The sequence below is a fragment of the Condylura cristata genome, unplaced genomic scaffold (assembly GCF_000260355.1).
Source record: "Condylura cristata isolate star-nosed mole 26May11 unplaced genomic scaffold, ConCri1.0 scaffold00032, whole genome shotgun sequence".
In the NCBI taxonomy this organism is placed as follows: Eukaryota; Metazoa; Chordata; class Mammalia; order Eulipotyphla; family Talpidae; genus Condylura; species Condylura cristata.
Genome location: NW_004567133.1, coordinates 7,654,285 through 7,665,911, shown reverse-complemented (window position 1 = coordinate 7,665,911; position 11,627 = coordinate 7,654,285). Strand labels below are relative to the sequence as shown.

General features: G+C 49.0%; 1 protein-coding gene across 1 annotated transcript in view; it reads left to right on the top strand.

Moving 5' to 3' along the window:
• SLC5A11 (solute carrier family 5 (sodium/inositol cotransporter), member 11) overlaps nucleotides 1-11,252 on the top strand; it is a 35,941-nt gene extending 24,689 nt beyond the window's left edge. Inside the window, exons 10-15 of the mRNA XM_004691711.2 lie at nucleotides 6,330-6,437; nucleotides 6,742-6,892; nucleotides 8,368-8,536; nucleotides 8,930-9,142; nucleotides 9,840-9,966; nucleotides 11,043-11,252. Coding sequence (XP_004691768.1) covers nucleotides 6,330-6,437; nucleotides 6,742-6,892; nucleotides 8,368-8,536; nucleotides 8,930-9,142; nucleotides 9,840-9,966; nucleotides 11,043-11,248 — 974 coding nt within the window. The 3' untranslated portion in view covers nucleotides 11,249-11,252. The remainder of the gene's footprint in view (nucleotides 1-6,329; nucleotides 6,438-6,741; nucleotides 6,893-8,367; nucleotides 8,537-8,929; nucleotides 9,143-9,839; nucleotides 9,967-11,042) is intronic.
• Nucleotides 11,253-11,627: the final 375 nt, after the last annotated feature.

The window sequence follows — 11,627 nt, the reverse complement described above, 5'->3', positions numbered from 1 at the left end:
TAATAGTGCTGAGACTTTAACTGCTGCACCACCAGGGAGACCCTTCATCTCTATTGTTTCTCAAAATGACCTATTGTTATTTGAATTCAACAGATGGGGAAACTGAAGCTCAAGGAATTAATCCACTATATAGTCATTCTTTCTTGCACTCAGTAAATGTTGTAAGAGCCAGACATCTGCCGGGCACAGGGGCTCATTAATAAACAAGACACAGTGTGCTGGTGGGGCTTGCATTTTATTGGTGGAGGAGACAGACAAAAATAAGTAAAGACATAACTGAGCTCGTGGTCTACTGTGCTAAGTGACCCGGGAGAGGCCACAGAGGACTTGGCAGGGCTTCTTCTAACAGTTTCCAGTCTGTGAAGAGGCAACAGTTCATCCAACTATAGTCTAGCGTGAAGCTACCAGCTTAATGATGGACTGGGTGTGGGAATTAAGGAAAAGGAGGACTCTTGCTCTCTCCTAGACTGAGTTACTCGCTGTAAGTTATTTGTTAGTGGTGGGTAAGCCTGGATTTGATTCTAAATCATGCTGTTGTCTCTCTCAGCAAATCATATCTTGTGCTTTGGATCAATATCTGGAAGATCAATAAGAAGATTACAACCATCACTCCTAACAGCCATCAAATGAGCTGTCACACCATGGTCCAACCCCTAATGTGATGGATGAGTCTGAAACTCATGAAAACATAAGATAAAGATGATAGCAAAATACTATATCATATAATAAAGCAACAGGGGTTAAGAGAGTGAGGTGGGGGGGTGGGGGATGGTGGGACATGGAGGATTTGAAGCTTTGACCAATGTTTCTGAAATGTGTGGCCCCTCGGCCAGCATCAGCAGTGTCTTCCAGAACTTGCTAGAAGTGCAAGCTTTCAGGTTCTGCCTAAGACCGACTGAATCAGAATCTCTGGGGGATGACACCAGCATTTGCTTTAGACAAGACCATTGGAAGACTGAGAATCCCTCCCCTCAAGTGCCAGGCTCTGGGCCAAGCCATGGTGCTTGCCACTTCTATTTCTCTCTTCTCCTCATCTCCATCAGAACCTCCTCTAAATCTTCTACTGGGTCTAGACATGCCTATAGGGAGATTCTGCTCCTGAGCCCTCACAAGCCTGGGCCACACCCTCTTCCACTTAGTCCACCTGAAAAAAAAGGAATGATAACAGAAATGACGAGAAACAAAACAACCCTCAAAAAAATAAACCCAAGAGTCTAGAAATGTACCCAGGCACACAGTCTTCTCCATCCGAGCTTTGGAATGAAGTAAGTGTTTGAAACCTAGCGTTGAAACCTGTTCACTAGCTGTATGATGGGAGAAACCATTTATTACTTTATTTTTGACTGCTATAACATTGGGATTCCCCCCTCAGGTATTGCCACAGGAGTGCACCCACCACCACCTCACCCATCTTCCACCACTATAGAACAGTGTGCTTTGTGGAAGATATTTCATTTCTCTGGGCCTCTGTTTACTTTTCTTGAAAGTAGGTAGAATAGCAGTATTTCTGCCATGGAGTTATGGGGACCAGCTGTGTTCAATGATTACATAGTGAGGTTCCCATTTGGCATTTGCAAGAAGGCTTTGTATTATGTTTGCAATTGACTGGGCCAAAAGAATCTTTTTTTCCCTAAAGATTTATTTATTTGTGCATACAAAAACTGGGGTACTGGCTAGAGGTCCGGTGGGTGAGAGGATCCACCAGAGACAGAGTGGGGAGCAGAACAGGCAGATGGACTGAAACACACTGCTGAGGGGAGGCAGGTGGGTCAGGAGGGGTCTGCTGTGCCATGTGGGTCAGCTCCCTGGCCCGGAATGGAACTCAGTCAGCAGTGACTGTAGATCACTTCATAGTGCTGCACCAGGGAGGGCCGCAGAAGAATCCATCTCAGGTATCAGGGTTGATCTGACAAGGGAACCCACTCTTTAGCTGAAGTGTCTGATTGGTTAACCCGAGACAGGTGAGCAGATGCTAATGAAGGTGGTTAACAATACCAAGGCTGTTGTCTACTTATAACTTAGCTGAACCAGCTACTTTCTGTGATGAATATATTCTTTAGTCTGAATGAACAGTTTTCCGCCACAAACCTGCTTTATAAACTGGCTGTCACGTGTTTCATGGTTAAAGGCTAGAAGGTTAAACATCAACTCTGTAGTTAATGAAATACCTCAGGCAGATTCTTGCACCTTGAAGAGAAGTGATTTTGGACAAGAGGCGAGAGGTGGAGAGTGAGGTTTGAATGTAAACAAGAACCTTTTCTCCATCTGGGGTTTCCAGGTTTTCAGGACACAGGAATCTATTTCCTAATCTCCGTATCTTCCTTGGAGGTATCATAAAAAGTCAAGACCTTTGATCTCTCAAAAGTATTTTTCTCAATAGATTACTTCTTCTCAATACTTCTTGTCAAATATCACTGTTAGTCAGTAATCTTAATTTATTTTTAAGTTTACAATGACTTTGCTTAAGCCTTCATTGTTTAATGCAAAACACTTTCTAGATCCGTGTTTCAGTGTTTCCATTGCTTCAGTCTCTAGTTAGAGATTCTTTTTTCTTTTTTTTTTGCCAGAATAACTTCCATGTCTCTGCCTGCTTCTGACTGTAAAGATTCTTTTTTGCTTTTCTTCTCTACCTCTCCCTTTGACCCTCCCTCTCTTCTCCATTTTAACTTCACTTTGATTATCAGTGTCTGTTGGTTTATAATTACTTTGCTTTGTCAGTTCACCTACTTTGATTCTTCCTTTTACTTATATGCAAAATCATCCAAATTCGTGACTTTACCATTTATTTTGCTACACATAATTCCCTTGAGCATCTTCCATTTTGCAGTAAATGGTAACATTTCACCTCTTAGCTGAAGAGTAAGTATTCTATTATGTGGACATCTTTACCCAATTCTCCCTCATGGGCCTTATAAATAACGCTGCGATCAACACTTATTTTTTACATTGTTTACTTTTGTGCAGTAGCTGATTTCTCTCCTTGCGTGTAGTCCCCATAAATCTCCCACCACCACACCTGCCGTGAACCATCAGCAGAGTCCCTGTGCTCTTCGCCCATAGTTGGGCCCACCCCTCCCTGCTGTGTGCCCCAGATCTATGGTTTACCTGCCAATTTTGTCTCTTTTTTGACTCTTTGCTTGGATTCCCTATACTCCTCTTAGCAAGTGAAGCCATCCGATATTTTCTTTTTCCTTCTGCCCTGTTCCACGGGGCATCATCCCTTCCTGCTGACGCTGCAATAAACATTAGGGAGCAGATATTATAATTTTTTGAGCTGATGATTTCATATTCTCTGGATGCCCAAAAGTGGGATCGCTGGCTCACTGGGTGTCCACCTTCCTTTCCCAAACAGCGGCACCAGTTAGTTACAGCCCACCAACACAGGGGTGGGTCCTCTTTCTCTACCTCCTTTCCAGCTCCTGCTTTTGGGAGCCTCTCCACTCTGTGCGTCTTCACAGGGATGAGGTGATACCTGGCTGCACTTTTTTTTTTTAACAATACTATATATTTTTTAAAGATTTATTTATTTGTGCATACAGAACTGGGGTACAGGCCATTGGTGCAGGCAGTGAGAGGCGTCACCAGAGACAGAGTGGGGAGCAGATCGACAAAGTACACTGCTGAGGGGAGCAGCGGGCAGGAGAGGTCTGCCGCACCATGTGGGTCACCTCCCGGGCAGGCGGGGATCGAACTCATGCGAAGGTGTCTTTAGCTTCTCAGTGCTGTGCTTTAACCTGTTGCGCCACCAGGGAGGGCCCCTCGCTGTGGTTTTGACCCGCATCTCCATTATTAAATGCACAATGAGCCATTTTCCTGTTAGGTGTTGCTGGTCTTCTGAATAGCCTTTTTGGGGAGCTGTCTTTTCATATCTGCTGCCCATTTTTTTTTCTAGTTTAAGAATTTATTGCCAGTGATTTTTTTTAATAATATAATAGTTTATTTTTACATCATTTTGTACTTTTTTTCCATCTCAATTGCTGCCCCCCTTTTTTTTTTAAAGATTTATTTATTTATTCATATAGAACTGGGGTACAGCCCAGAGATGCGGAGGGTGAGAGGATTCGCCAGAGACAGAGTGGGGAGCAGAACAGGCAGATCAACTAAGCACACTTCTGAGGGGAGCAGCAGGCGGGTCAGGAGAGGTCTGCCTCGCCATGTGGTCACCTCCGGGGCAGGCGGGAATCGAACTCATGCGGAAGTGGCTTAAGCTTCTCAGTGCTGTGCTTTAACCCGCTGCGCCACCAGGGAGGGCTGCTGCCCATTTTTTAATGGAGTAGCTTGGTTTTAGCTAAGTTGCAGGAGCTTCGGTTACAGGGCGTGCCCCTCTCCCTTCCATTCAGTAGGAGGGAGGCCTCTTTACTCAACTTCTAAACTTTTTTCTTTGGTGGTGCAAGAACTTTTAAGTGTGAGGCTGTCCCCGTGGTTTGCTTTTGCTGGAATGCCAATTCTGCGGGCAGTGGGGAGTTACGCTGGAACATGCCAAGGCTGGGGCTGCTGCCTAGTACCGAGCCTCACCTGGGGCATCCGCTCCCTTGCTCACGCCCCGTGCTTTGAACTCTGGTCAATGGCAGCATATCCTCTATTCATTCAGTTATTTCAGCTTTGGCCTGGGTGAGGGCGAGGCAGGTGTTTCTCATCACAGCTTTAGGCGGCCTAATCCAGCCACAGGTGAGCCAGTCTAGGCCTCCGGGCCTGAGTCCAGTGGACAATACCCATCCTACCAAAACCCCGAGCCGGCGGTCACCGCGACTGCCGGCCGTCCGATCCCCCTGTGTAGGGTGGAGGGTACCCCACGCTCTGGATTCCTAGTTGCCGTTCAGCAGTGTGGTATCTGCGTCTGCAGGTGTTGCTCCACTTGGGCATCCCACCACAAGTCTCCGCACCCCCATTTCTGTAATTCTCCAGTGGGTGAACTTTGGTCCTGAACAGTGACTCTCTGTGCCCCAACTCTGCAGCACAGACCCCGAGTTCTAGTGTGAGCCTTCACAGCAACACAGAGGCTCCACATCACCTCCCCCACCCCCCACACTGCCCCAGTAATGAGCCCAACACAGTCGCAGATTTTCCTGCTGGCCGCCACACTGTCCATCTCGGTGCGCGCAGGCGTCAGCCTGTCCTGCAGACTCCACTGTCTGTATTTAAATATAACTTGGTTGTACACATGGGAAGGAGGTAAGCCGAGGGGATTCACCCTTCGCCATTTTGTTCGACAGCTACAGCTTTAATTTTGTCTGAGGCTGAACTGGGATTTTGGGGGACATCTACTATTATCAGCTGCTATTAGTATTAGTATTATTTTTTAAAGATTTACACATACAAAAGTGGGGTACAGGCCAGAGGTGCAGGGTCTAAGAGGCAAAGTAGGGAGCAGAACAGGCAGGTGTACTGAAATACACTGCTGAGGGGAGCAGCAGGTGAGACAGGTGGGGTCAGCTCCCTGGCCAGTGATCGAACTTGTGCTGCAGTGGCTGCGACAGCTTCACAGTGCTGTGCTTTAACCCGTTGCGTCACCAGGGAGGCCCCTGCTATTAGTATTATTAACAAGTGCTTATTGTGGCCACAGCCCTCATTTCCTTTTCCGCTGATAACTGTTACGGGACAGATCCCAGCCCTGAGAAGACATCCGAGTGCAGGAATCTATAAGGACCCATTGACCTTGGCCTTTCCAATGCACAAAAAGCTATTTCATTTCTTTGACTTTATGCTACATTAAAAAAAAAAAAAATACAGGGCCCTCCCTGGTGGGCTCTGTCTCTGGTGAATCATCTCACCACCCTTGCACCTCTGGCCTGTACCCCAGTTTTGTATGCATAAATAAATCTTTGAAACAAAATGAAGCTACAATACCATAGAATTTTAAAATCACATTTGAATGAGCTATTGAGAAGGATATTGCAAAATGAAGAAATTGAAAAACAGTTGCCAGGCGGTAAGCCGTGGCGACCTCCTTTGTACCCGAGGAGCCGCAGAGCGATGGCCCCCGGTGTGGGACACTGGGCTGAGCCTGGCTGCTACCTGCCTCATATCTGGGTTACAACCCACAGCGGAAGTGTCTTTGGCACTGCCTAAGTGCGTGACCTCCATCATCTCCGTCAGTTCTCACTAGAGTCTGCTGAAGCAAGATCCCATTGTCATCCCAACGTTACAGTAAGGCAACCAGCGCCCAGAAAGGCCAGGACTCGTGATGTCTCAAGTCGTTTTTAGCTCATCGGGCCATGCGCCTTTCTCCAGCAGCCCTGTGTCCTGGTGCTGGCCAGTGTCAGAGCACACCTTGGCTGGGCCTGGCTCAGGAGTCTGTCCACTCAACCTGGGCCTGGCCTTCTCCACAGATCAGGTGGCTTGTGCAGAACCAGAAATCTGCCAGAAGATCTGTGGCAACCCCTCCGGCTGTTCAGACATCGCATACCCCAAACTGGTGCTAGAACTCCTGCCCACAGGTAATGCCCTCACCCTGAATCAAGTCCTCTGGAGCACCCAGGAAAGAGGATGTTGGCTGAGTCCTGATCTGAGCGAGGGACGAGTTGGAAGGGAATGGGGCTCTGGACCTAGGGCCCCCAGCTAAAGCCTTGGCTTTGTGGGGGCCCTATCCAGCCCTGCTCATGGCTTCCACCCTGAGACACTCTGTCTCCCTTTAGTGGGCCCTCTGGGCCAGCTGGCTCCACAGCTGGGTAAGGGCATCATGAGGGGAGGCAGCAGCTGGTGGCCGGAACCTCCTGAGCTTACATAACCTTCTGCTCCCAGGACTCCGTGGGCTCATGATGGCTGTGATGGTGGCAGCGCTCATGTCCTCCCTCACCTCCATCTTTAATAGCGCTAGTACCATCTTCACCATGGACCTCTGGAAACACATCCGGCCTCGAGCCTCTGAGAAGGAGCTCCTGATTGTGGGCAGGTGAGGTCCACAGGGTGGGGCTGGGCAGGGCAGTCCAGGCCCACACACCCAGGCAGGAAAGGGCTGAGCCCACCTGAGATACAGTCCAACCAGGGACTTATCAAGGATGGGTCAGAATCTTCTCACGGGACAGGTGTGGTACCTCAGGACCCCACGGGCAGGTCACCCCTCCACCCCTCCACTCACCCACCCAAAAGACAGTGAGCACTGCGTGGAAGGACTATTTTTGCTCTCATGGCACTAGAAGAAGAGAAGGATAAGTAAACAGGCAAACACAACAGTCCCCAGAGCGCCACACTGGGGAGCCCAGGAACACGGGGAAGGATGTGGGTGGTGCCTGAGGATGAACGAGTTAGCCAGGTAGAAGGGAGGAGGACCTGGGGGGTGGGAGGAAGGTCATCCTCCCAAGTCCTGAAGTCTAGTGGAGGAAACAGATATATCTCCACTGAGGGGCGTGTGAATTTTCTTTAAAATACACGCTAGGAAGCACCTTGGGGCCCCGGCCCTTGAGAAGGTGCTGCCTCAGCCTGGGCTTAGGGAAAGAGTCATAGCTATGACACCAAAAGCCAAATCCATAAAAGAAGAATAAGATAAGTTAGATGATCAAAATCAAAACCCTTTTTACCTTCAAAGACACCACTAAGAGAATAAGAAATCGGCCACAGATTGAGAGAAGAGATCGCAAGTCATGCATCTCATAACTGATCTGCACAACTAGACTATAACCTAGAAGGCTGCCATGAGGTGCCGCTGCACACACACTGGGCTGACTGGACTTGAAGAGGCTGACAAGGAGACGGAGAACCTGGAATGTTCATGCACGGCAGATGGGAAAGTAAAATGGTTCAACTGTTCAAAACAGTTCGGAATTGTCTTCACAAGTCAAAGATAACCGTGATGACCGTCAGACCCAGCAGCTGCATCCCTAGAAATGGAAGCAGCTGTCTGCACAAAGCCAGACGCACAGATGTCCACAGCCGCATTTTCCCAACAGCCCCAAGGAGAAATGGCCCCAGCGCCCACCAGCTGGCAAAAGTTAACCACGGGTTGTGAGGACACAGCTTCTGAATGGACTGTTTTGCAATCAGAAGAAATGAAAAGATGATGCACAGCATGGGGACGAACCTCAAAAATGCTCAGTGAGAGAAACAAGCTGCAGAAGACCTCTGCTGTGGTTCCATTTCTACAGCGGGACCAGGAAAGACAAATCCAGACAGACAGGGGTTGCTTTAGGTGGGAGTAGGGATAAACTGTAAAGGAGCAGGAGAGAAATTTTGGATTGAGGAAGTGCTAAGACTTGTAGTGGGGACAGCACTCAACTCTGTACATTTTCCAGAGTTGCTGGATTGTAGACTTGCAAGTCATCCATCCATGAGTGAGTCTTGGGGTGCGTGATCTCCCCCTCAGTGAAGCCCTCCAAAGTGGCGCGAGGTCTGGGGAGAGAGAGCTGAGGGGCCCCTCTCTGCTGGCTCCAGGGCGTTCGTGCTGCTTCTGGTCTTGGTCTCCATCCTCTGGATCCCCGTGGTCCAGGCCAGCCAGGGTGGCCAGCTCTTCATTTACATCCAGTCCATCAGCTCCTACTTGCAGCCGCCTGTGGCCATAGTCTTCATCATGGGATGTTTCTGGAAGCGGACCAATGAGAAGGTAGCTCTGATCAGCCCCCAGGGGCCAGAAACAAGCGCTGCCCACGAGGAGGAGGGTGGCGGGGCGGGTGCCTGGCTGTCTTGGCTTGAGTGTCATGGGGGAGGCTGAATTCTTGCTGGCAGGTATGGGGAAGATGTGACCAGGTCTCGGGGAAAAAAGCCACAGGCATTGTCAGCAGCATTTTGATTCATTTTGTCATTAAACTGGGAAACTGAGTTATGTAAATTATGTGTAATTGACTAATTATATGGGAACGATCAATAAGTAGCTGTGACCTTGTTCGAATCATTGAAGACATGCTGGGGAGGGGGGCAGCTGGTGGCAATTTCTGGAGGCCCGAGCCAGCCACCCCCACCCTCAATGTCTCCAAGCTGGCCTCATTGTGATTTGCAGGGAGCCTTCTCAGGCCTGATCTTCGGCCTCCTCCTCGGCTTGGTTCGGCTGGTCCTGGACTTTATTTATGTGCAGCCTCTGTGTAACCAGAAGGATGAGCGCCCAGATGTGGTGAAGGTCCACTACCTCTATTTCTCCATGATTCTGTCCTCGGTCACCCTGATCATCGTGTCCACTGTGAGCTGGTTCACAGAGCCACCCTCCAAAGAGATGGTATGCTAGGATTTGATGCTATATCCTTTGAGAACCCTCACTGCAAGTGACAGAAAATGGCCCCAGGCTGGCTTAAGATAGAGGATCGGTTATTCAAAAATGTGGGGAGTCCAATTGGGTCTTAGAGACGGTTTGACTTCTGAACTTGTACTGATGATGGATTGTCAGAACCATCTCTTCCTCTGCTTCTGTTCCCTGGGTAACATTCAGGGCCAGCAGCTTCTAGGGGTGCAGCATAGCATGCTCTCATTAAGCAAAAGCATAAGCATTGTTGCGCAGTCTTTCTAGCGAAGTTCCTGATTCCCACTGATGGAGTCAGCTCAAGACACAGCTCATCTGAGAACCATGCAGTCGCGGTGGCCAGGGAAACAGATGCACTGAGCGGCTGACGGCCGGTCCCAGAGGTGCCAGGATTGACCCAGAACTTAAGGATAGGCCCAGAAGGTCATAAGTTTTAAGAAGCCTTGGGGACTAGAAAGAGGGAAGTGGTGACCCCATCAGGGGAAAAGGGTTGTAGAGGAAAGATAGAGCAGGAGGGGAATGCCCACTGATTCTGGAAAGCACAGAGCACTGATGTTTTGTTGGAAGAGGAGTGAGAGAGTGAGACTGGGGCAGACTTGGGCTTGGGCGGGGATGGGGGAAGGGACCACAGGCCCTCTCGTCCTTTACCACCTTACCATCTGCCTCTGCCCCTTAGGTCAGCCGCCTGACCTGGGCTACCCGTCATGACCCAGCACCACCAGTAGCATCCCAGCCTCCGGAGGCCAGCGGCACCCACATCCAGCTGGACAGCGTTCAGGAAAACACATCCAAATCCCACAGCTGTGAGTTGGCTTCTGAGTTATGGTGGGAGCCTTAAGAAGCATCGTGTGCTTAAGGGGAGACTTGCCCTTAAATCACAAGCCAGAAAAGGGGTCAGACTTGGAATCTTAGCATCCCTGGTCCTCCCTCACTTTGGCCAGTGGAAGTGGGCGCTTTATTAACTTTCAACAGACCCCTCAGGTGGCCATTAACAGCTAACACCTGCAATCCTCAGACGCCACGCTGCTGCTGGCCTAAATGACTATTTCCTGCTGGCAGCTTGCAAACATATTTTGGTTTAGTACACTGACTGTTTTAATAAAATGTGAACTTGAGAATGCACATAAAATTCTAGATTTCCATATTCTCTTGCCAAATGGGAAGTCTAGGCCACACTGGGCCCACATGTCTACACGGCCAAAGTAGCTGGGAGCTGTAAAGCAGGACCTGCCATTCAGTTTGCCAAGGTCCCCACCAGCCCCTGCTGTCTCCATCACCCAAGACCATAGTTGTCATCATCGCACTTGGTCTTTTTTTTTATTATTATTCTTCATAATTGTGAATATGAACCCATGTCCAGTTAAAGTGGGAAACTTAAGGATAGACCCAGAAGGTCATAAGTTTTAAGAAAAACAAAAGGGAGACCCTTACTTGGAAGAGGCAAAGATGACCTCAGATTGTGTAATAAGCTATCAGCTCTCCTCACTCCGAGGAGAGTGCTGGGCTCTGTGGGAGTCTGTGTTTGCAGGACCACCCTCCCCTCTGAATGGAGAAACTGAGTTTCTCCTAAGGGAGGCACCCCTGTCCAAAGAGGAGGGAGTCAGCCCATCTCTGCCATTCTTCCAGTGCTGGGCTTCACCCCAGCCAGTCAGTCTGAGATTCAATCTTTTCACCTAAAATTCTATACCAGAAAGCACTCAAAAGCCTGAAAACACCAAGCTTCCAGTGTTGAACAGTCTTCCACAATTAAGGTATCAACAAATACCTCCCAGAAGAGACACAGAAAGTCCTTCCCACAGTGCCTGGAACACACCGGCGAGACCTCCCCCCCCTCTTCTGGGGGACACACCCTGACCTTTCTTTGCTGGGCTCTCTGTAGGTGACGTGACCCCAAAGCCGTCCAAATTCACAAGATCCATCCTGTGGCTGTGTGGCATGGAGAGCAAGGAAAAGGAGGCGCCTCCGAGCAAAGCGGAGCCCGTCAGTATCTCCCTGGAAGAAAACCCCCTGGTGAAGAGCTTTCTGGACGTGAACCTCATCTTCTGTGTCAGCTGTGCCATCTTCCTCTGGGGCTACTTCGGCTGATGTGGGCTCGCCCCGAGCCCAGGGACCATGCTGAGGTTGTTTCCAATGCTCCATTTTTTTTTTAAGTGAAAGAAAATATACAATAAAGCTTTGTTTACTACGAGACTTGAAAGGTGTCAGTGGGTCACTCTCCACATGACATTTAGCCCTTTTCTTCACCCCCAAATGAAGGAGGGTTATATAGCCATTGTGACAATGCTCAGCCACTAAACAGGGGGCATCTTTCTGTTTTGTTGTCTTCTTTCTATTTTTTGGACAATGTCATTGTTTTCATTGTACAAGCCCTTCACTTTGTTACGATTACTCCTCGGTATTTCATTCTTTTTTGATGTGATGGTAAATGAGGTTGTGTTCTAGTTCTTTGTCTTCTAGCTCATTG